Source organism: Poecilia formosa, unplaced genomic scaffold (genome assembly GCF_000485575.1).
Source record: "Poecilia formosa unplaced genomic scaffold, Poecilia_formosa-5.1.2 Scaffold1, whole genome shotgun sequence".
Taxonomy (NCBI): Eukaryota; Metazoa; Chordata; class Actinopteri; order Cyprinodontiformes; family Poeciliidae; genus Poecilia; species Poecilia formosa.
In genome coordinates this window covers 292,340-317,063 of record NW_006799940.1, presented here as the reverse complement: position 1 = coordinate 317,063, position 24,724 = coordinate 292,340, and the positions used below count along the sequence as shown (strand labels likewise).

The 24,724-nt window shown below is 35.8% G+C and overlaps 1 protein-coding gene across 1 annotated transcript; it reads left to right on the top strand.

Moving 5' to 3' along the window:
- The first annotated feature begins 1,713 nt into the window (after positions 1-1,713).
- Positions 1,714-23,498, top strand: LOC103152989 (dihydropyrimidinase-related protein 5). The gene is made up of 14 exons (XM_007573770.2): positions 1,714-1,829; positions 7,742-7,856; positions 9,283-9,432; positions 16,295-16,453; positions 17,527-17,706; positions 17,820-17,888; positions 18,726-18,770; positions 18,996-19,071; positions 19,753-19,909; positions 19,993-20,134; positions 20,789-20,931; positions 21,109-21,316; positions 22,504-22,681; positions 22,763-23,498. Exons 2-14 carry the CDS (start codon positions 7,746-7,748, stop codon positions 22,846-22,848), a joined length of 1,704 nt encoding a protein of 567 aa, XP_007573832.1. The 5' UTR covers positions 1,714-1,829; positions 7,742-7,745; the 3' UTR covers positions 22,849-23,498.
- The last annotated feature ends 1,226 nt before the right edge of the window (positions 23,499-24,724 follow it).

Here is a 24,724-nt window from a genome sequence, read left to right as displayed (position 1 = left end):
AGTTAATTGTAAATAAATTCTGCCTTGTAAAGGTAGAGAAATGTAACTTTAAAAATAAGGCTTTTCTTTCTTTTTTTTTCTTACTAGTTTTTGCTTTGACCATGTGATAACTTCTTGTAGCTTAATTTGCTAAGGATAATTGAAACCACATGCTGATGATTAAAAGAATGATCTAAAATCTTAAGAAGTAAAATAGTTGTTAAGTCTTTGTTTAAAATAAATAATGAGATGCAACAAAAACTGAAAAGCACATTCTGGTTCACTAAAAAAACCAAACATGTTTCAACACATTTCTGTCTGAGAGCACAGGACGGTAAAAGTGATTAGGAACCCAGTCGCCCTTTCTAAACGATGGGTGACATGGTGATGATGTTTCTGTTCGCCTATCGACAGCTTTTAGGCTGAGTGATGCGCTGTTTTCAACACATACACATTGCAAACAAACACATCAGAAACACTTCGTTCGACAGAGCGACGTTCGCTCAAACACATGCAACACCCACAAAAACAAGGCCGCGGCGCATGCAGACACTCATCTCATGGACTAAATGAAAGATGAGGAGCTTTTAGGAAAAGGAAGACCTGTTGGTGTTTCAAAAGGTGCTAAAATTTTATCAGAAAAATATATTGTTAGGAGTAAAATCAAATTGGTCTTTACTATGACTGTATTTAAGTTGTAGTTGTAGAAAGACACTATTATGATTTTACTCTTGTATGAATATAAACTAATTAAAAAGGAATTTTAACTTTGTACTTGAACTATGTAAAATATATGTGAATAAAAAAACGACTGTTTCTTGTGATTCTGTGTAACCGACCTGTGTGCTTATTTAATTTAATTTTTTTTTTATATCAATTGTTGTTTAAGCCTCTATTGACGTTTTGTAAACTCATTAAGAGCAGGGTTTTAAATATAGCTAGTTATGATTGTGTGATAAAATTAGTTTAAACTCTCAAAACGTCAATATTAGTTTTGAGAGAATTTTTCTCCTCTAATTTTGGTGCATTTTATGGTCAAATACTCAGTATTTTCACTGTATTATAGTAAAATAAACAAAACTGTTTGAAAACTGCAGCAGAGTTGATGAGAAAGTTAAAGTATTGCCTCTAACTTATACATTATTCAACAAGTATATATAGTTGAATCAGTAATATTAGACAGTCTTTTCCTATTTGAAGTCAGTAAGAATTACAAAATGTTATATTATTTATATTTGTTAAATCCCCTTAAACATAGAAATTAGCTAATACTTTTTGTTGTACATTTTTAAAAAATTCATCGCTGCTGTGTACCCAACACAACAGTCAGACATATCGTGATGTTGCTTTCAAGAAGGTTTAGCAATTTTACATTTAATGACATTGTTTTAATAAAGAAATAACATTTCTATATTTTAAAGTGAGTCACCCACGTTTGAAGTCAGGTAGGTGTCAGTTAAGTTCACTCTTATTGATCGAAAATGTACTGATCCTCCGCCTAAACAAAAAGGTATTACGTTATGACTAATAAGAGCGAAAAATCATAAAGAATTGAAATGAGAAACAGACTTTTTTTCCAAGCATTTGAACGCAGCACATCTCCAGCGGCAGTGAAGACCCGCCCCTGTCTCCCGAGTAACGGGAGAGATTACGGCCTGTGATTGGTCCGTTTTTTGCCGTTGGTCCGCTCCAAACGGCTTCCGATTGGATGTTGGTAGACCGTCAGCCGAGAAGCATCTGCGGCTCGCGCTGTGGCAGCTGTCCTCGCGCACTCGGCTGGTGCTCGGCTCGGACCGACAGACAGAAGCTCCGCTGGAGGAGGACGGTGTTGGAATCCACGAATATAAACGGTAGGAAAACAGAGTAATGACAAAAAACAACAAAGATGTAACGTTGTATGTTTTGGATGTAAACACCTGCTGATCAAAAGGGGCCATTTGTATGCGTTTTAGTCCTCTTTCACGTTGATAAATTTTGTATTAAACGCCTTTTAAGCGTTAATAACGACAGGGTTCTTCTCGAAATCCGCTAATTTTCCGCTCTGTGCGGTTATTATATATTTATGCCATCGGTTCCTGATGCTTATTTTGGATAAAAATAATTAAAAGTGAGCCAATATGGGGGAGGGAATGATCGAAATTTATTCAAACCCGTTTAAAAATGGAGGGTTTGGATTGTGGGGAAATGACATCTTGTGCTGTTGGTGAAGGAATATGGGTGAGTTTTGATTGTCCTTTTGTCGTGTTACTACATTAAAGGCGTGTATACGTTATGTAAGTCTATTATTTTGTTTGTTGGTTGTTCTCTTTTCATCTAAATCCATTGAGTCACGGTAAAGATGATGGTTCACACGGCCCAACCTAGATTTTTATGTGTGGTCATTTTAATGTAGTAGAATAAGTTAATAGTTATTCCTTTATGCTTTGTTGGGAAGGATGAATTTGTAGTTTATGGTGCTGAAATAATTTGCATTGGTTGGTTTTGGGCATCTTTACTGGTGCAGGAAAATAAGATGAATACATTAGCAAGGATGGTATTGAACAGTGATGTTAAACGAACTTTACAAATATTAAAAAATGTGAAGGAAAATTATTGACCTTTGGTGAACGCTTGGTGTTACAATGCAATGACTGGATGATTTTAAAGTATTTCATCTATTTGTTCTCAGTTATAGGGAAGAGAAAACAATTAATAAGATGTCCTGCAAGTTTACTTTGCAGATCCGTCTTGGTGTTTATAGCTCTGCAGTAAAATGTGAGTATCCTGATGTGGAATCCGTGTTGACCATCTGTAATCAGTACTGTTTGAAAAGCATACAGGCTTGCACAGATCAGCTTTGCGTCCCATAAACAGAGATAAATCAGAGTATATTTCATCTACTATGATGAAAATCTATCTTGGAGTGGTTATTCTAAATGTATCTTAACCATTTGCTCATAGATCAGTAACACTCCGACCATTAACAACATTTCATTGCCATCTTGTAGGAAGCACTGTTTCCCATTTTGATGTCTATTTTTAGCACCAGATGCACGTTTGCTCAGGCTTTTAAGAAGCTGCACGGTTCACACATACTCGCACAGATTCAGGGGCTCACACACGTTTACATTGACTGTCACACTGTGTGTATTGCAAACCGTCCAACCCCATGGCAATTACTATCCAGATCAAGCTGGAGTCAGCAGCTGTCTACTCGTTTCTTCTCACCTGCAGCGTGCAGCGACACTCAGACACACATCCAAAGATGCCACACATGTAGCCTCAGAAACACACATCTGAAGATGTCAGCAGATATACGTGTCAAATTCAAGCCTTCCCTGAACACCAAGGCTTTTACAAATCATATATTGTAGAGCTGTAACTAACGATTATTTTAGTAATCAATTATTCTTACGATTAATCAGTTAATCAGATTTTTTAAAAAGGCACATTCTTCTGATTTTTCATTTAACCACTTCAGCTTTTTTTAATCAAATGTATATTAAATGATGAAAATAAACAATTTAATTTTTTTTAAAATAAAAAAATAAACATATTATTATCTAAAATCCAATAACAGCAAAGGATGCATTTGCAGCTAAAAAAAAAATACTCCTAACATTAACATATGACAAGCTTTTTCTGCTTATCACCAATCTAATATATTACTGATCTGTTGACTATTATTGGATTAACTGATTAATAATTGCATTAAAAAGTTGCTTAATATGAGATTTTTTTTTTTTTTTACAGAACTTGAACCAGAAGAATCTAAAACTAAGTTACTTGAGTTTTAGGTACAAAACAAGGTTGTTGTTTTTTATCTTAAATGGAAAATGTGTATATTTTTGGACATTTTTTTTTTTGCTTAATTGCTGCCCTGACTGTGTTGGTTTTTTCAGTAAATGGCCTGTTTTTGCAGTCTGTATACTCCAATTAATGATTTATTGCTTACTAATTTATTTTACGATTATTGCACTAATAAATTAATCATGATTAATCGTTTCAGTTCTAATATCTTTTTGCTTAAATGCTGCCCTGTCTGTGTTTTTTTTCAGTAAATGGCCTTTTTTTGAGTGTATACTCCAATTAACGGTTAATTGATTACTAATTCATTTTAAGATTATTGCACTAATCGAGTCATCATGGTTAATCACGATTAATCGTGATTAATCGTTTCAGTTCTAATATGTATTTGCTTAATTTCTGCCCTGACTGTGTTGGTTTTTCAGTAAATTGCCATTTTTTGTAGTGTGTATACTCCAGTTAACAATTATACCAATTTATTTAACAATTATTGCACTAATTGATTAATCACAGTTAATCGTGATTAATCGTTTCAGTTCTGATATCTTTTTTGTTTTATTTAAATTGTTTCAAATGAACACAGAACTTTAAAAGTGGATGTTTAATGCTTTGTAGATGCTATTTTATTTAAAATTGTGTGTGACTTTGTGATCATACAATATGGTGATTCTGCTCCTCATCCATTATTAATTCAGCACCTCATTAAAAAACTGCATGCAGAAAGCAGAACAGTTTGGCTGCTTATGAGATGATTGCATCCTACTGAACTCAGAGTGTGTGTGTGTGTGTGTGTATGTGTGTGTGAGGCTTTCGTCCGTGCATGCATGTAAGTGCTGAAGCAGCCGGTCGCAGCATGCGTGAGAAATACTGCCTGGCTTGTGACTGTGTGTGGCTCTCTGTTTGCATTCCTGCCTGTTATGACAGCCATGATGCAGCAGAAAGCAAACACACAGTCACTGATTAAATCTAAGGCGTGTGCATTTTTCACCTATCGCTGTTGGATACACTGCGAGTCTTCTAGAGATTACAAACGCCCCACTCAGGTTTTTGTCATCTGACCCTTACAAAGCAATCAGTTGAGGTCTGAACCACTTCTTCCTGCTAAACACTAATGGTTATATACATCCATATAATTCAGTTTTAAATGTTTAAATCACAGAGACTTTCTCAAGAATTTGGGACTGTGATTCAGCATCCCAGGTAGGTCTTTCTACTAAGTTAGTTTGTTTTTGTCAGTTCCCAAATAGGTAATAATTAGAGTTAGGCCTGCCACAATAATGCATTTTGCAAAATGATAACTCAACTAAGTACTGACAGAAAAGGGTTTTAACAAGAGAAGGAACAGTAGCACTTTACTCATTGCTTTGTTGTTCATGATTGTGAGGCACAGTTTATACACCACTCTGTGTTTTTGTTGCTAAATATTTGGATTTTTTTTAGATTTTCATAAAAACATTTGAACAGAGCAGTATCCAAAAATAAAACAGAGGAATGTTTTCTCAACTTCGCCTTAGAAAGCCAGTAAAATCCTTCATTTGGCACCAGGATTTTAATCTCCCCTCCCTTAAATTGCTCTTGGACTGCGAATGTTTGTGAACTTGAAGGGTGTTACTGTTCAGAGTGTCAGTTATATAAGTTAACTTTAATTTCCTCCAGCCTTAAAGTCTTTATGGACTCACGGAGCCTGCAGTATCCAGTGGCAGCAGTTCTGATTCCCGGGACAGAAATGGTGACAACAGCTTCAACCTTTAGGTCATGAAAGTCAGAATATGAAACCAAAATCTCTTTCTTCCTGTCTAGATTAGTTTCTTTCAACTCCACTGTTCCCTTTTCTCTCAAAGTCACTGACTTTGTGTCTCTTTTGCAGTTTTAACAAAGGCGAAAATAACATATATTATGTGTTATAGATTTGCTTGTTCCGTTGGTATTACATTAGTAACGTCTTCATTCTGGTTCTTCGGCTCAATTCTGTTTAGAGACTTCATAATTCATTTTATTTGTTGTTTCTATTGTTTTGTTTTTTTATTTTGGATATTTGAAATGTCTTCCGGTTCTAGTGTTAAATGTTCAGTGAGATTTAAAGTACATCTCTGAGAATGTGTTCTTGCATTATTATGCCTTTTCCATTATATTACATGAAAATGGTCTCAAAACAACAATAATATCGTTTATCGCAATAACTTCTGGAACAATGTATCGTTCGGCAAAATTTGTTATCATGACAGGCCTATCAATCAATTGTTACTTGGCTTAAAAAAGGCAATTTGCTGAAAGAATAACACACCGGGAGCTATAATTAAACCACAACTGTACAAAAAATACAGAATTTGTACTTCTTTAGTCGGTAAAAGTGGCATAGTTTTAGCTTCACATGGTTCAAATTCACTAAAAGAATGCTGTTATTACATTTTATTCAATAAAATACTTATTTTCTTATTTTAAAGAGGAATTGAAGTGTTTGTTTGTGTCTAAATATATAATATGGTATAAAAAGGTTTAAGTGGTGAAATTAAATATTTGCAGAATGTGCCAATATTTTAATCATCAGAAAAAAATCCTGCATCGTTTCCAAAAACTTTCATATTTCTTTAATAGTGTACGATTGCATTAAAACAGATTTTTATAAAACCTTTAGTTGTAAGCCATTATGCATCGTTTGGAGTCATTTGAACATTTAGGTGTTTGTGTGTGGCCTGGTTTCCTTCTGAACGATCTTCAGCTCACTTCTCCAGGGAAACCAGGCTCTTATTCAGGCTGTCCGGCCCTCAGGGCTTTGCTTTCCATGCTGCACGCCCCTCCAACGTCATGTTTACCTCAGGCAGCAGCATCTTTGTGCAATCATCTACTTTCTTTTGTAATCAGCAAATTGGCTTATTTCTCCGGTCACCACTCTCCAGTCTACTTAAGGCATTATTGGAGTCTGACCTGATTAAACTACAGGTGTAAATTATCTGGAATAAATGGATTTTGACCACTAGGAAGCAAAATTGGAGATATTTTGAGACTTTTCCATTTCTAGACAATAATATAAATTCTCTATAAACTTTTGTCATGATTGTGTTCTCGTTCTTCCCCTTGCGCTCCCCTCTTTCCTCCGCTCTCTTTCTGTTCTCCTCCTTTGTGTTGATTTTGTATAACTGAGAGGCTATTGTGTGCTGCTATCAAACACATTGCATGCAGCCATCCATGCAGAATACACACAGAGAGATGCTTGTTGAGGAACCTCTTTAGCTTGTTGGTGCCGTCAGGTTACTGGAGGAAACTGGAGGTTTATCTTAAAACATGGATTATTTAAAACATCAGACAGTGAGATAGGCAAACCACACGAATATGTTTATTATAATGAAGTTATCATAGCTAGCAGTAATAGCTGTAAGGCACTGAATCTGATTAGGTCTCATAAATCAGAAAATCAACGCTAATTAGCATGTTAGCATAAATTAATTAGCATGTTTTTGTCTCCACATTTTGAATGGTGATCATCTGCTTGACTTTGGAGAAGATAGTTCTTCTTTTGTGTTTTATCTCCTTATCAAATAATTTTTTTCAGAAAATAAAACCTGGAAAAGTACCGGAAAACTATGGAGTTTGAAGTTATAATTTTTCACATCTGGATAAGATGATGTGCTTTTAGACTTTTTATTCATTTCTAAGCTATAAACATTTCAAATATTATTTAGCCTTTTAAATTGATTTGTATTTTATCATCTGTTTTAGATTTGCCACATTACACTAGCCCTTCAGTCTGCATTATATTTCAGATTATATTTCACCAATTAAAGCATTGAAATTACTATTTTTTATTGTGTAGAAACAGAATTAAGCATTAAAGATCACAAATTGTGCTTGAAAGGACCTTAATGCAGTCACAGGAGCTGGATAAGTTAGTTTAGAAATCATCAGGAAGTCCCAATGCATTGAGGAAGGTATGAATTTTATGTTTGTATATTGAATTTCAGTGTTTTCTGTCCTGTAGGATCATGGCTGCTAACATGGGGTCCATGCGCATCCTCATCAAGGGAGGGAAGGTGGTGAATGACGACTTCACACAGGAAGCAGATGTTTACATCGAGAACGGCATCATACAGCAGGTAACCACCTTTACAAACCTTTACATACAACAAAATAAGCACAAAATCCCACCTAATCTCATAACAGTTACACTTTAAAACGTCACTTTTTCCTCTTTCTATTGCAAAGTCCAACCTCAACCCACTCATTCACTTTGTAGTGCCTTCCTAGCTGCTCACAATACTCTGTTGTAAAAGGTTTTTACCACTCAGTGAAATACGGGGCCATGATAGTGAAGACTAAAATTAGCTCAAAAGTTGTTGCCATGGAGATATTTATCACTTTATTTAGAAAAAATGGACTTGACTCAGCAGCCTAGGAAACTGAGATTTAATCTCACAGAATTTACTTTTATCTTTTACTCTGTTTATTTCTGGAATCTCAAATATGAATTGAACTAAAGTTAAATAATATAATACCTGAGGAATATCCAGTTATTAGTTCACATTAGTGCAGTTACTTGCTTTCAAATCAAATTAGATAACTTTCTCCATCTGCTGTTTAGAATAAGTTATATGTTCTACACATATAACTATTCATTAACTATAGGACTTAATTGATTAATCAATTGTTCTCACAATTAATCGGTTGATTGAGTAAAAAAAAATTGGCATATTTCGCAGATTTTTTTTTTACCTGTGCTTTTTTTGGACAATATTAGAAATATGTAAAAAGATACAAAAAAAACCCAACAAACAATTGAAGAAGAAAATAAAAAATTTTATTGTCTAAAATGCAACAACTTAGGATTCTTAGTGGACTATTGATCATTTGTAGCAAAGGATGCATCTGCAGCTAAAAACATACATCTAACATCCACATTTCAAAAGCTTTTACAGAATTTGAACCAGAAAAAGCTAAAACTATATCATCTGAGGAGTTTTAAGTTGAACATATTTGCAGACAAATATATTTTTTTATCTTATGTGCAAGACGAATATATACTGCTCAAAAAAATAAAGGGAACACTCAAATAACACATCCTAGATCTGAATGAATGAAATATTCTCATTGAATACTTTGTTCTGTACAAAGTTGAATGTGCTGACAACAAAATCACACAAAAATCATCAATGGAAATCAAATTTATTAACCAATGGAGGCCTGGATTTGGAGCCACACACAAAATTAAAGTGAAATGTTCCCTTTATTTTTTTGAGCAGTATATTTCTTTTGTGCATTTTGGCTTAGTTGCTGCTCTGAGTATGCTGTTCCTTCAACAATTGATCTTTCTTGACTCTTAATAGTCCAGTTAATAATTAATTGTTTACTAAATTAGTTGTCAATTATTTAAATAATCTGATTAATCGTTTTAGCACTAATCAACTATCCCAGTGAAATAAAATATTTGCATTACAAGAACAAAGCCCAAACAACAGAACAATGAATGTTTAGTTCGGTGACGTTCCTCGGTGATGCTCAGGGTGTGTTTGTGTTGTGTGGCAGGTTGGGAAGGAGCTGATGATCCCAGGTGGAGCGAAGGTGATCGATGCTTCTGGAAAGCTGGTGCTGCCAGGTGGAATCGACACCTGTGTTCACCTGCAGCAGACGTTCATGAACGCCAGCATTCAGGACGACTTCTACAGTGGAACCAAGGTACGGTGTCTGTCTCGTCTCTTTACAGTGAAAAGGCATTCAGCTCCAGATGTGTTGAAGATTTCCATGAATGCCCATTTTGTTTAGTCTCTTTCTTATAGTTGACCTGCAATGCTTCATTTTGAAACCTCTTGGGTGAGTCATTACAGCAGGTTTGGAATAATCAATGACATTGATTAATCATTGGAGCATTATATTAAACGTGGGGAACCAATATGTAGTTTTATCCGCATTAGCTCTGGTGGCGCAGCTCAGTGTGAACCACAGGAATAACTTGTAGCGAATTCAGAGGCGCATTGTGGAGCGGTGAGAATGATTTATCTTTGTGAACTAACAATTATATGCGGCGTTTACATCTCAACACGCTGCCCAGCGTGTGGCTCTGTGTCTGTCTTCCCGGTAAAGTTCATGTCTGTGGTCCCGGTTGGCCGGAGCATCTGTGGATAACGAGCAGCGCTAACCTGATCATGCAGGTTCAGGCCGGTGAGGAGCTGTAACGCTCTCCTCGGAGTCACGCATCACGCTGATTTTATATTATTTTATTATTAGTAGTAGTATTATTTTTCCGGTTACACGATGCATCAAACCATATCAATGCGTTGTCTACTTAGAGTTAATGCGCTCGGCCGCGCGGAGACCTGAGAAACTCGTCCCATTAACTCGACCAACCAGAATAGTTTCTGTGACGCTTATTAAAAACTCAACAGACACGAAATGGAAGAGCTACTAAAGCCACATTAGCAGCATTGAATTAAATCTCCTGTTTGTTGCGCATCTCTGCGTAGTGCAGCGGATTACCTCATCATGCAGGGCCAGTCCAAGGCTGTATGAGGGCTGGAGCAGAATCTGACTTAGGGGCCCCTTTTGTTCCTAAAAATATCAGCACCTCTAACAGCTCCTGTGTTAGATTTAGTGAAATATGGGAGAAGGGAGTAGTTTAATTGGCCAGCCTAAAAAGCAATAAGTTATAATCGCAGTTTACTAATTTGTATTTGTAAATTCAAAGATTAAACTCACAGCATCAGATTGTTGCTATGGTAACAAAACAATTTAACTATGAATATTGTTCTTTGAAGTTTTACAAAGTAAACTTGCTAGCTCCTTAAAATCTTGTATTTAAATGTTAAACAATTTAAAATAATTTAATTTATGTATGCCTAAGCAATTGAATAAAATTTAACAGGATTGATAATCTCAATAAACAAACGTTACATTTATGTATCTGTGGTCTGTTTTAGAATATTAGCGTCTATGGGGCCCCTGAGGCTCTTGGGGGCCTGATGGAGCCGTTGACTTAATTTGGATTAAACAGAAGTGCAAATTTGTTGTTTTTAGACTAGTTGTGGGTTTAAATAGCATTTCACTGGCGATCTTTTCCCGTAACATATAATTACACAGTAATACTTTTACATTTCCTGTCAACTTAACATCTTTTAATACAAAAACAAGGTGGACCGCCCCGACCACCGGGCTAAGGAAGTTTTCTGGGGGAAACCCTGACTACTTATTCTTATTAAACATGGGGAACCAACCAGTTTAATACAAAAAGGTATTAAACTTTTACCTTTTTGTCTTTCTTTTGGTTTGTTGTTTTGTTTCTATTTCCTTCTAATTCATGCAAAGCACTTTGCTGAAAATGTTCTCTATAAATAAAATTACCGTACTTTACCTTACCGTTGGATTTATTTTACATTGGAGCATTATATGTTGGCGTTTGAGACCTTTTAGTCTACTTTAAGTTGTCAGACTGATCATTGGAGGTCCACAGTAATTTAGCCAGGGTTCAGATAGTGAATTTTAACTCATCTTTTCAAAACATGTCGTTAATAATCACTTAGTACATGACTTTATGCAACAACAAAAGCAAAAACAGAAGAAATCTGTTGAATAGTTTTCACCCCAAACTCTAAAACCTTAGAATTAAAACTGAACTATTATGAGAAATATTATTTCTACTGGTTCTGTACTTTATTTATTATTGATGCTCAGCTTCTCTCTCAAAGGAGAGAAAATAATTTAATTCAGTGTAATTGTTGCCTGTGGTGATAAACACGTGTTGGAGGTTGTTTTGTCTTTTATATTTTATAATTAAAGTTGACTTTTTGCACATTTTGTTTCTCACGACCTCAGAAGATCCCTATTTTCAGATACATACATTTATATCCTATTATTTTTATGCAACATTATTATCCATGAATTAGAAATGGAGCAGAATTTGTTGTAGAAAAAATGTAAAACATGAATTTCTTTTTCTGTCTCAGTCAAACTTAAGTGCAAGTCATATATATTCTTACTTCACCGCGTCTCGGTTCAACTCTAACCGAATGGTGTTGAGTGGACCTTGAGGAAAAGTGACTTGTTCGTGTGCCAGGGTTTCCCCCGGCAACCCAACCCACTGCCACCGCTGCCATGGCAACTAACCCCCGCTTCCACTGTGGTAATGTCAGCCTGTTTGGGAGAACGTGCACACATGACCACAGTGGCATTTTTCTTTTTTTGTTTTTTGTTTTTGCTTCCACTATGCTGAGCCTGTTACCATAGCAACCCAAAAACTATTTCCCTCTGCATCCTCCACCCTGCCCCCCATTGCTTTGTAACAGTTTGACCCTTCTTCCTTCCTCCGCCCCATCACCTCCGCTGGTCTTGTGCTTCACCCCCTGCAAGTGGGAGGACAGTTTGATAATAGTGTTTAAAATAAGAAGATTGTGAAGCATGAAAAAAAAATAGTAAAAATAAATAAATACATTTTACAAAAGGGGGATATTAGTGCTTCACTGAAGCGCTGCAGGTGAAATTAAGTATAGCTTTGTTTTTATTCATATTATAAGTTTTTGATACCTTTCGGCCAATTTTATTACTTTTACAAAACTAAATATTTATTATATTATTTTTTGTTTTATCGTTTATCTCCCTGTGATGTTGTGAAACACTTTGGTCAGCTGAGGTTGTTGTAAATGTGCTATTTTATCATTTCATTCATTGATTAATTGGGTTTAAATGCATAACAGAACAAGTTCCTACTTCTGTGCCTAAAATAAATTAAAAAATAAAAATCTGTTCATACACTTTCCACCTGTTAGCCATGTAAGATTTCTTCAGTGATTTATTTAACTAGAAAAATGTTTCTTGAACAATCACACTAATGTTGAGTAATTTGTTCGCTAGCGAAATGTTTATAAGTGCCTTTTATTGTCATAAAGTGTCTGACATGAACAACCTGAATTTAATAATATAAAAGTATATACTGGGATTGAAACTTACTTTTAGATTTGTATGAGTTTTTGTTGATATTCTTGCCATCCTGTCTCACATGATGTAAGACTAAAATGTTAAGGTTTATAAAATCAGTTTAATTCAAATAGATTTCCACCTTTATTTATAGGGTCATTGTTACTGAAATCATAGTTGAGTTTGATCTGCTGTGGCTGGCAGTTTCTGCTGAACTACATCCATCAAATCGACTGAAACAGAATATTTCCCTGACATTTACAGATCCGTCTCTGTCACTGCAGAGATTATTTTAATTTACCTGGAGGTTGGAGACATGAGTGCAGGGTTCAGCTGTGATGTATTGGTGCTGATAGAAAATGATCAGAGGATGCAGTGGGAATCTGTCAAACATACAGGGACTCTTTTATCCCCAGCTGTTTCTGTGGGAATAATCCCCCAGTTTTTATAACTCTGGTTCTTTTTTATTACCAGATTATCTCACAGTACAGGTTTGAGGCTCTTAAATAGAGGGGATTTATTTTGAACACTGTTTGTCGTTTCTGTGTGACCCTTAACTTCTGCCTGACGCTCACTTATAAAGTCCAAGTAGGTTTTTATTATGTGGATTATAACAAATCTAAAGTATGTGTAATTATAACATAATCTCCATGCTGTTAGTGAATTAAATATTTACATTACATCATACAATGAAGAAATACAGCTGTAGAAAAAACTTATAGACCACTTAAAATGACCAGTTTCTCTGATTTTACTATGTTTGAGTAAAATGAACATTGTTCTTTTATTCTATGAACTGCTGACAACATGTCTCTGAAAATACAAAATTTAGTATTTATTGGCAGAAAATGAGAAATGATTAAAATAAAGAACAAGATGCAGGGCTTTCAGACCTCAAATAATGCAAAGAAAACAAGTTCATGTTCATTTAGAAACAACAATACTAATGTTTTAACTCAGGAAGAGTTCAGAGGTCAATATTTGGTGGAAAATCCAGAAGGTTTTCAGTGGGTTCAGTGCATTGGGCTCTGTGTTTTTTACAGAGCTGTAGTCATGTTACATGTTCAGTTCTGATGCTTCTCTGAGATGGAAAATATACAAAGTTTATAGTTTATAGGTTTCCATGCTTCCATCATCACTGTCCAGCTATTGGTAAAAAAAAACTTTTATGAAGTGCCTTGTCTCACGTTTGTTCTGATAACTTAAGATTTGGCTTCTACTAGGACTGGGCAAAATGGTTTAAAAATTAAATCTCAACTTTATTTATTCAAAATTTAGTTTCTGATTTTAGTAGGTTTTTTCCTGCTTTTTTCCCTTTAAAAAAATGCAAAAAGTGGCTTTTATTTCAATCATTCCTTCTGTGAGTTGACCTGAATTCAAAGTCGAAATCAACAGGAGTTGTAAAACAAGATGGCCGCCCTGACATCACTATGGAAACCCAATGAGTGGATTGTTGAAAAAAAATCCAGATTTTCCAAAAATGACACCAACTTTATTTTATAGTTCATTCTTTTAGATGTTCTTTTCATGTGGTCGACAGTTTTCAGTTTATTTTACTTTTATGTTTCTTTTTTAAACGAACCTGTATGAAAAGCTACATAAAATATGTGATAGGATTCCTGATTATCTACAGATTAGATGCCCATGTACGGATACAACGTGATTAATGTAGAACAAGGAGGTTTATTTAAAAGGATATATTACACAGCATATTACATATAATCAGGCTTCTGACTGACGCTGGTGTTGCTTCTCTTTTCTGCAGATTTGCCATTTATAGCGATCTAAATTTGGATATTTCTTTGATAACAGGTTTGAAATATACTGTGGAAACTCTTCAGGCTGTAATACAGCAATCCAACACTTTCACTTGCTCACTTCAGATCCTGAAGATAAAAATAAATATTTCTCTTTGAGTTTCTTAATCTTTTTTTAATCCTTTTTTCTGTTTTTGTCTGAGCTTTTACAAAGAGTGGCAGTAAATTTTAATCTACGCCCTGAAGCCCAAATCCCACAATCCCTGATCTCTCACACCCTCATGGATATGTCAACAAACACACACACACACACACACACATTAGCATTATCTGACAGTGATGAATGACGCTACACACACATACGGTAACTTCTTCTCCACTGATGCTGCAGATCACTCTGACTGGTTTCTATGGCAATCATAAATCGGGGTAGCTCATTGGTTGGCGGGTTGGCCAGTCCAAACACTTTGGCTCCGCCCCCATCTGAGTCTGCCTCAGGGATTCAGTGCTGACACACGAATATTTGAAAGTAATCTGATTTTATTTTATTGAAGTTACTTGAAGGATAGTGATTTTTGTTTGTTTTCATTTGTGGCAACATTTTCTTTTGTATAATTCAATAGTTATTGAACTGAAGACTGAGCAGTAGGCAGAGGAAGCATCAGAGACCTTTACAAGTAATAAGGTTTAAACGCTATCTGTTTGTGATATCTTATAAAAAAATACATATGTTTGTTGGATCTCTTGCTCTGTAATATCCTACCAGATTTTCTGGGAAGATATTGAATGTTTTCAGTGGAGAAATGATGAAGAGGAGGAAAAGGGTGGGGACACACGACAGGCCTGGTTGAACAGTATCTGTTGTCATGGTTATGCTAAATTCACATCCTCATTTTTCCTCATTTTTGTTTCTCTGTCACTTCTTTCCTTTCATACCTTTTATTTTGATCTCTTGACACATTTTTTTCTTTTGTTTCCTGGTCTTTTTACATTTGGTTGTTTATTTCTGGAGGTTTGCTGAAAAGAGTCATGAAAGGTAGAGTTGCAACTAACGATTATGTTAGTTTCTAATTGATTTATTAATCAGTAGATAAATAAATCAATTGGAATCTTCTGCAGATTTTTCATTTAAACTTTCTTATGCAACATTAAAAATGCAAATAAACAAATCAATTATTTTTTTAAAATAAGAAAATAAATATTTTATTGCCAAAAATGCAACATTTTATGGTATGTAGAGAAAGATGCATCTGCAGCTAACATTTTTGATTTACTGATTAATAATTTAATAGTAAAGGCAATTAATAGGAGATTTTTTTTTCATATAATTTGAACCAGGTGAAGCTAAAACTGCCACTTGAGTTTTAGGTCGAACATATATTCAAAGTTGTCTGTTTTATTCCATCTTAAATGCAACATGTATGTATTTATTTTTGTACAGTTTTGGCTCAATTACTGCTGTGATTATGTTGTTCTTTAAATAAATTGACATTATTTTGAGTCTGTAAGCTTCAGTTAATGATTAATCGATTACCAAATTGAATAATCGTGATTAATCCAATTAATCGTTTCAACCCTAATAAAGGATAAGAGTTAAAAATGAATTAAAACTAGTTTTTTTTGCTTTAGGTTTAAGCCAATCTCCACTGACTTGCTTCCATTTTCCATCCAACTTGTTTTCTGTTCTCCATGTTGTGTGCAGTCACTAAATAAAAGCCCGTTTGATAATGAGACATCAGCTCATAAGGAAGGTTTATTGTCTCAAGACAGACAGTCTCTGTTTTACAGTGGACTAATTGTTCTCGGTTTAAACCCCTGTCTCCCCCCCATCCTTTCTTCCTCCTAACCAACCCTCTGCCCCTGTCTCCCCCACCTAGGCGGCTTTGATGGGTGGCACCACCATGGTGATGGCTCTGGTCCTGCCTGAGCAGCACTGCTCCCTGCTGGACGCTTATGAGAGCTGCCGCAGTCTGGCAGACGCCAAGGCCTGCTGCGACTACGCGCTGCATGTCGGGGTCACCTGGTGGGGGCCAAAGGTAAGCCCAACAAGACGAGAAACAGCATAAAAACAGTAGAAACACATTTTATTATCTTCTACGCAGAGTATCCGGTGAACCCTACTTTTTTTATTTATGAGGAAGTTGCGTTTTGACCTAGATTAAACCAACAGAAACTGGGTTAATACACATGCTCAGTGGGCACATTAGTCAGATTGTATGAGTTAACCTGCCTTATTCAGCCTTTGGCTGCAGCGTCTGCACTGGATCATCTGCTGGCGATGTGCATGTGTCACACTTCATTACATCCTGCACTGCAAAAACACTAAATCTCACCAAATTATTTTGGTCTGGCTTCTAGCGCAAATATCTTAGGATACTTGAAATTTACTACAAACAATGTAGTAAATTCCTTATTAAATTCCAGATTATTTCACTTGTAGCAAGACATTGTCCCATGGCCTGAGTGTAACAGTGTAAACTCATGCTCTGCACAGGTGCTTGAAATCCTTGGAAAGTGCTTCATATTCAAACTGCACAGTTTTGTAATAAAATGCAATCCAACGTTTGATTAAAAATTTATGTTTTGAAAATGTTATTTACAGTTGAAACCAGAAGTTTTCATACATCTGGTTTGAAAATGTCAGTATTTTTTTTTTATAAATAGATGGTAATAGACTTTTTTTTTCTCACTGTCTGAAGTTAAATCAGACTAAACTTTTCTTGTTTCGGGTTAGTTGGAATTACCAAAATTATATCTGTTTGCTAAATGCCAAAAAACTTCACAAGAGCAATTTTTAGATTTTTTTTGTGTGACTTTCTGTGTTTACGCATTTAATTTGAGCAGGAAGGTAATTTACCTTAACGTGATTTGTTTTAATTGTTTCAATGTAATGAATATTTATTATTTCTAACGACTCAATGACTTATTAATCTGTGTAACAGAAATAAAGATTGCCGTAAGCAATTAGACAATGTCATTGAAATTTTTATTTTTATTTTTTGATAAATTAGTGTTTTGTTCTCGGGCCAATCAGGTGTAGACTGAGGGAAAGGTGCACAGACCTCGTGTTAAACCTCTAATAAAAACACAGTTGCACATTGTGTGACAGGTACGCAATGAGATGGAGAGCCTGGTGAGGGAGCATGGCGTGAACTCCTTCCAGATGTTCATGGCCTATAAAGACCTGATGATGCTGCGGGACTCAGAGCTGTATCAGACTCTGCAGACCTGCAAGGACATCGGAGCCATTGCACGTGTGCACGCTGAAAACGGAGAGCTTGTGGCAGAGGTGCGTCCTCGTTTCTACGCACAGGACGACGTCTGATGGGTTTCAATGTGGAGAATCATCTTATTAACTTTTAAAAGAGATAAAATTAAACTTTATGGTTTATGTGTTGCCAGGGCGCCAAAGAGGCTCTGGATCTGGGAATCTCTGGACCAGAAGGAATAGAGATAAGTCGACCAGAGGAGGTAATTTTTCAAAGATTTTGAGCCAATTTGGTGCATCAACTTGTAACTTTTTCTGACTAATAAAATTGACTCTGATTGTGGACAAAGCTGTAGCTATGTAAGTGAGTTAGAGAAACACATGATATACAAGGATCCGATGTTCACCACTAAACAATAGGGGTGCAACTGTCGCTTATTTTATCAATTGTTTTGACGATTAAACGGATAAAAAAATTTTGGCACAGTATGCAGATTTTATATTTAAGCTTTTTATATAATACTACATTAAAAATGCAAATAAACACTTCAGTTCCTATATTAAATAAGAAAATAAACATTTTATTGCCAATAATGTAACAACATAACGATCCTTTAGCATACGCCTGATCATTTGTAGCTAGATATTCATCTGCAGCTTTAAAAAATACTTCTAATATCAAAATGTGAAAATCTCATTTAATATCACTGTATTGATTAGTGAAGGGCTAATCTGTGACTATTTTGGATTAACCGATTAATAATTGGATACCAAAAGGTGATTAGTAGATTTTCTTTTCCCACAAAATTTGAACTGGGTGAAGCTAAAACTGCCACTTGAGTTTTGGATAGAACATTTTTTTATGTCATCATAAATGCAAAATGTATAAATTTTTATACAGTTTTGATTAATTACTGCTCTCAATATGGCCTTTTTTTAAAGTCTGTTTAAGTCTCTTTTTGTCAGTTAATGATTGTTTGATTTCTAAATCAGTTGACAATTATTTCAGTGATCGATTCAGCCCTAATAAATAATTTACAGAATTTTTGAAGACCGGATATTAAAACTGTGTGACTTTCTCTGTGTGTCGTTGACTGCAGCTGGAGTCTGAAGCCACTCACAGGGCCATCACAATCGCCAACAGGGTAAAGTTCTCGATTTCTTTGGTTTTATCAAAGCTTCAGTCTGGAGTTTGATTTGATCTGAAAAAATGCATAGAAATAAAATGTTTAGGGCTTTTTCCCAGGATATAAATACCGCATCCATCCTGTCTGTGTTTGTTTTGCAGAGTCAGTATTTAAAAATTTCATTGGAATATTTGCCATAAATGTAATTTTTGCGTAAATAACTGAATGATTCTGTGATTGTAGGCGCGCTGTCCCATCTACCTGGTGAATGTGTCCAGTATGCTCGCTGGAGACATGATTGCTGCTGCTAAGATGCAGGGTCAGTATTTGTCTGGTTACAATTTATTTGATTGGTTTTTAAAAATAATTTTAAAAAAGCAATCAGTAAGACAGAGATAACCAAGGACAAAATAATTACCTTACCACCATTTTTCTGTTTGGAAAGGTGTAGGAAGAAGTGAACACTTATTTAATCCCTTATCTCAGTTTAATGAAATATATTACTTACTGACTCAATAATTATCAAACCATTTTTACAGTAATTTTAATATTCATGTTCAATATGCTGGGCTAAAGAGCCAACAAATAAATTATATTACACAGACAAAATGGTTACAAATTAACTCATAACAAGACAAGAAAATCTACAGATGATAATATCAGTAATAATTGTAAATAACAACCAGACATAAAGCATCAGAATAATTACTAATGTACACCTATAAATCCTTCTTAATCTGGGTTATTTCACCCAGATTAGAGAGAGGAACAAACCTCATGACAATAATAACAACAACAACAACAGTAAGATAAGAATAATAAGCTACCAATAGTGGTAATAGTAGCAGAAGAAACAAAGGAAAAACTCATATTTGTGTTAATTCCCTTATTCCCTGTACGTGAGTAACATAGCTTTGTATTTATGTTTAAAACGGTCGATAATAATCCTCAAAAGGTGATTATTATCTCAGAAAAGACAGTAAACTGGTTACATTTCCAGGTAAGGTGGTCCACGCTGAGACCACTGTAGCTCACGCTGTGCTGAATGGGAACCAGTACTACCACCAGGACTGGACCCACGCTGCTGCTCATGTCATCGTCCCTCCTCTGCGCCTGGACCCAAACACGCCGAGCTACCTCATGGGCCTGCTGGGAAAGTACGAGTCGTAGACATCAGAAAATGTCTTTAATCGGTTCGTTAGCAGAGACACTGGAATGATGGAGCTTGTTCTGCTTCCAGTGACACTCTGAGCGTCGTTGCTTCAGAGCACCGTCCATTCAGCACCAAGCAGAGAGCTTTGGGCAAAGAAGATTTCACCAAGATTCCTCATGGAGTGGCGGGGGTCCAGGACCGGATGAGTGTCATTTGGGAAAGAGGAGTGGTACGCACACGAGCACGCAGTAATAAAAATGATGGTTTAAACACAGTCAGTCATTAAAATCTGTTCTCTAAAGGTGACCTATTATACCTCCTTGAACAGGAGACATGTTCACAAAACACATGTTCACAAAGTCATTCTTAGATAATGATATTATAGTCTAATCCTTTCCGAATGAGCTGTTTTAGGGCCGCTGTCACTTTAAATTCAAATAAGTTGCTGCTGGAGACACCCCCCAAACTCAGCGTTTATCCTCGTACATGAAAATAGATGCAAACAAATATGCAATTATAGAGCCGTACATCTTTGAAAAGCAGTAGTAGAGCCTCCTGCACAACCAAGATGAATGCAGCAAGTTGTTTCTGGATGGGAAGTCAACATGAAAACACTTGTCTTTTCCAGCAGCCATTGTACAGCGGTAAAGCCAGTTTGCTTGGGTTGCTAGGTGACGGGCTGGGGTTGCTAGGTAACGGTGCAGATCCCGTAGAATGTGACGTTACATTCGGAAGGTTTTTTTTTTTAAATATATAAATTTAATCAAATGGAAGTACAGAAACATACAGAAAGTGAATTTTGCTCAATAGGTCCCCTTTAAGCAAATGGAAAAATCTGTATTTTCTTTTTTCACAATATTAAAATGTCACATCATGTCTGCAGGTGACAGGAAAAATGGATGAGAATCGTTTTGTGGCTGTGACCAGCTCCAACGCAGCCAAAATCTACAACCTGTATCCACGCAAAGGTCGGATCGTCCCTGGAGCCGACGCTGATGTGGTGGTCTGGGACCCCGATGCAACCAGGTAACCTGAAACTAATATCTGTACTGGTGTCAGAAGTGAAGAAGTGGACTGGTGCATCCCTGGATTATTACGATGCCCCAAGTGGAGGAGTTTAGTTTAAGTGTTTCAGGATGAGAGACAAATGAAGCAGGAGATTGATAGGATTTAAGTTTTATGCTCTGCTTTTGTCTCGTACAGGACTATCTCCCTGAGCACCCAGGTGCAGGGCGGAGACTTCAACCTGTACGAGGGGATGCGCTGCCACGGCGTTCCTCTGGTCACCATCAGCCGGGGACGCCTGGTGTGTGAGAACGGCGTGTTCATGTGCGCCGAAGGCTCCGGGAAGTTCTACCCGCAGCGCACCTTCCCCGACTACCTCTACAAGAAGATGGTCCAGAGGGAAAAGGTGCGTTCGCTTCCTGCCCCCCGTTTCTGCTCAACTTGTTAAAGTGAATCAGGGAGAATGTGCTGAGTCAGCTGGCAGCCAGCGCAGCCGCCATGTTGAGTCTGACTCCGCTGATCTGACAGGCTGTCGGGGATTTGGAGCTGATGCTCTCTTTATGCGCTGACTCTGTTTTTATCCTGCTGAAATCGGTGAAACCTCCCTTCATGCCAGACTCTCTGCTCTGCTCACTGCATTTTATTTATTTATTGAAAATGATTAAATTTTTAAGGTTTGGAAAGTGCTTCATTTCTGTATAAAGTCCTTGAAAGTGCTTGACATTCAAATGGCACTGTTTTATAACCTCGCTTGATTAAAAGTCTAAATGTTTAAAACGTTACTTCCAGTCAGTGTCAGGTAGTGATTAGTTACTTTTACTCAATTACATTTGTTTGGAAAATTTTACTTATAGGAGTATTTTTACTATGTTGTACTTTTTACTTTTACTTGAGTAACATTTCTGGATTTTCTCCCTGCTGAATGAAAAGCAAACATGTTTGAACCAGAAATTCACCAGACACAGACCTGCAGTTTTTGTTAAAGTTTCATAAGTTTTTTATTCAAAGAAACTGATTTGGAAACATTTTTTGTTAGTTTTTATTACTTATTGTCATTTTTGTCCCTAAAAATGCCAAAATTTCCACTTAACTTTATATTTTCATCCATCTGGTTAAGTAATTTTTAAATATTAAATGACTGGTAATTTGAGTTACTCAGTACTTGAGTAGACTTTTTGCCAAATTTTACTGGAAGATAAAATGTCCCATAAGTTATTCCAATAATCAATAATATTGTTGTTTTGAAACCATTTTCAACTAATATGCTGGTTATAATGGCATAAATAATTCAAGAACACATTCTGAAAAATCAATAAACTTTAAATTCTGATGAACATTTAACACTGGACCTGGAAGACATTTTAAATATTCAAAATAAATAAATAAAATTAATTATGAAGTCTCTGTTCAGACCAAAGCAGCAGACTGAAGACGTTTATCATCCAGTTTTTGGTAGAAAGAGAAAAGAGGAAAACAGTTAATTATGCAAATGGAAATTAATAAGTTTGTTTTAATTTATCATGCGATTTATTGATTTATTGCAACAGGCTTAGATGTGTGGATTCTTGTTGACCTTTGAACTCCTTGTTTCAGAACCAGGCCTACAAAGGAGTAGTAAGGGATCCTTATTCTGGTGATGTGGCCAAGGTTGCGAACACGATGAAGAAGGAGCTCGGTTTGGGTCCAATCGACGGCGAGTCGCCAAACAAGCCGGCCGCTCGGGCCCACCAGGGTGTCCGAGACCTCCATGAGTCCTCCTTTAGTCTGTCAGGTGGCTTAAATTAAACTTTTAAACTAATCTGTTCCTCGTTGTAACTAAAAAGGTGTTATTTAAATGGATTTTTCCTCTCAGGTTCTCAAGTTGACGACCACATCCCGAAGAGGTCCTCTGCTCGGATTCTGGCTCCCCCTGGTGGCCGCTCCAGTGGCATTTGGTAATCGTTAGCGTCGGAGTTCCAACCGTTTCCACCTCTGTGTTTTTATTATATTTCCAAGCGACCAGGAAAACTGCACTGATTTTAAAACAACAGAATAAAACTTTAAAAGTAAGGCAAAAACAAATTCAAGTAAAAGTCAGACGTATTTATTAATAAGTGGTTTGCAAAACAGTGAATTTGTGGTTAGCTGGACTAAAAAAGGGCTAGCTCTGAACTTAAATTCTAGCTTATTGTAATAACATAAATCTGCGGTGCTTTTAAGCCTCGTTACGTTTTAACCAGAGGCAGATCAAAACCAGTACAGTTTTTAACGGTTCAAAACAAAAGTGTTGCCAGAATTATTTAAAGATAAGTGAATTCAAACCTGTCACTGACGAACACACGGTACACCGTAGACACCATAGCGTTATAGTTTCTTGTGTTTGATGTGCGTGGATCCTGTTTGTGACCGGACGACCCCACTGAGAGTGTTTTTGGTTTCCAGTGGACCAACAGTTCTGTGTGGTGATGAAATCCAGCTGCTTCTATCACTCTGTCTGTCTGTATTTACACTTCAACTGCCTCTAACTGAACCAACAAAACGCCTGGAAGGCAACCCTGGTCTAGGGCTGGGCGATAAATCAATTTTATTGATTGGTTTTTGGGGATTTAATGCTTGGAATATCAGGATTTTTTTACACCAATCCACTCCTTGGGTTCCCATAGTTCAGAGTGATGTCAGCCAAAGCTGCCATCTTGTTTTATGAGAATTTTAACCTTTTTTCTAAAATAAAAGGTTAAAAATAGTCATAATATTACAACCACACAATTGTTGTGATGTGAGAATAAAATAAAAAAAATGCAAGAATAAAATGTTAATTTTACCAGAATAAAGTGGTAAAATTTTATTCTGGTAAAATAGAATAAAATTTTACCAGAATAAATAGAATAAAATTTGTTACCAAATAACAAATAAAATTTGTTATTTATTTAATTGTTATTTATTAAATAAATAACAAAACGTGAGGAATGTTGAGCAATTTGTGAAGTTATACTTTGGAATTGGTTTCAAAGATAAGATAATTTTAACACATCAGCATGACTAAGAATTTAAGTTAGTCATGCTGATTCTGATAATCAGCATGACTGATAATTTTAAGATGTTTTTCTGGTAAAATTGCATTTTTATTCTGCTAATATTATAGCTATATTCTTGTAATCAAACAAAACCTATTGTAATGGATAATTGAAATTATCCATTTGTAATTTCTTTTTTTTTTTTTTTTTTTTTTTTAGGAAAAAAAAGCAAGAAAATAATCAATTTAAATCAAATCTGGTGTGGGAAAAAAAAATTTATTTTATTTTTTAGCTGTATCGCCCAGCCCTAGTTTTGTCCTGTTTAGGACTCCGTATATGGGGCATCTAAAGGGAAAACAAGGAGCAATGAGCTAAAGTTCATTTGTGGGTTAAATGGTTTCTCTGTTAACCAGATGATGACAATGGAGTTTATTGTAAGTGAAAAGAATAGAGGGGGATTGCAGTCCCTCCTCATGAGCCATCTGAGCGAAAACAATAAACAAATAAACCTCATTTCTAAATTCATGCTCCAATAAAGAACAAAAATGCAGCAATCCATTTCCTTTTGGTACAGTAGCATTCACTAGTCTGTTTCTGTTTACAGTTTTCTACCACTGGCAGCTTATTTATTGCAGAATTATGTGGTTATTTTTAACTTCTTTGCTGCAAAAACACAAAATCTTCCCAAGTATTTTTTATTGTCTAATGCAAACATCTTAGTATGCTTGAAGTAAGGCAAACTAACTTGAAAACAACTTTTTAGTAAGAAAATAATTCCCTAAGATTGATTTTAAAAATACCAGTTCTAATGCAAGATTATT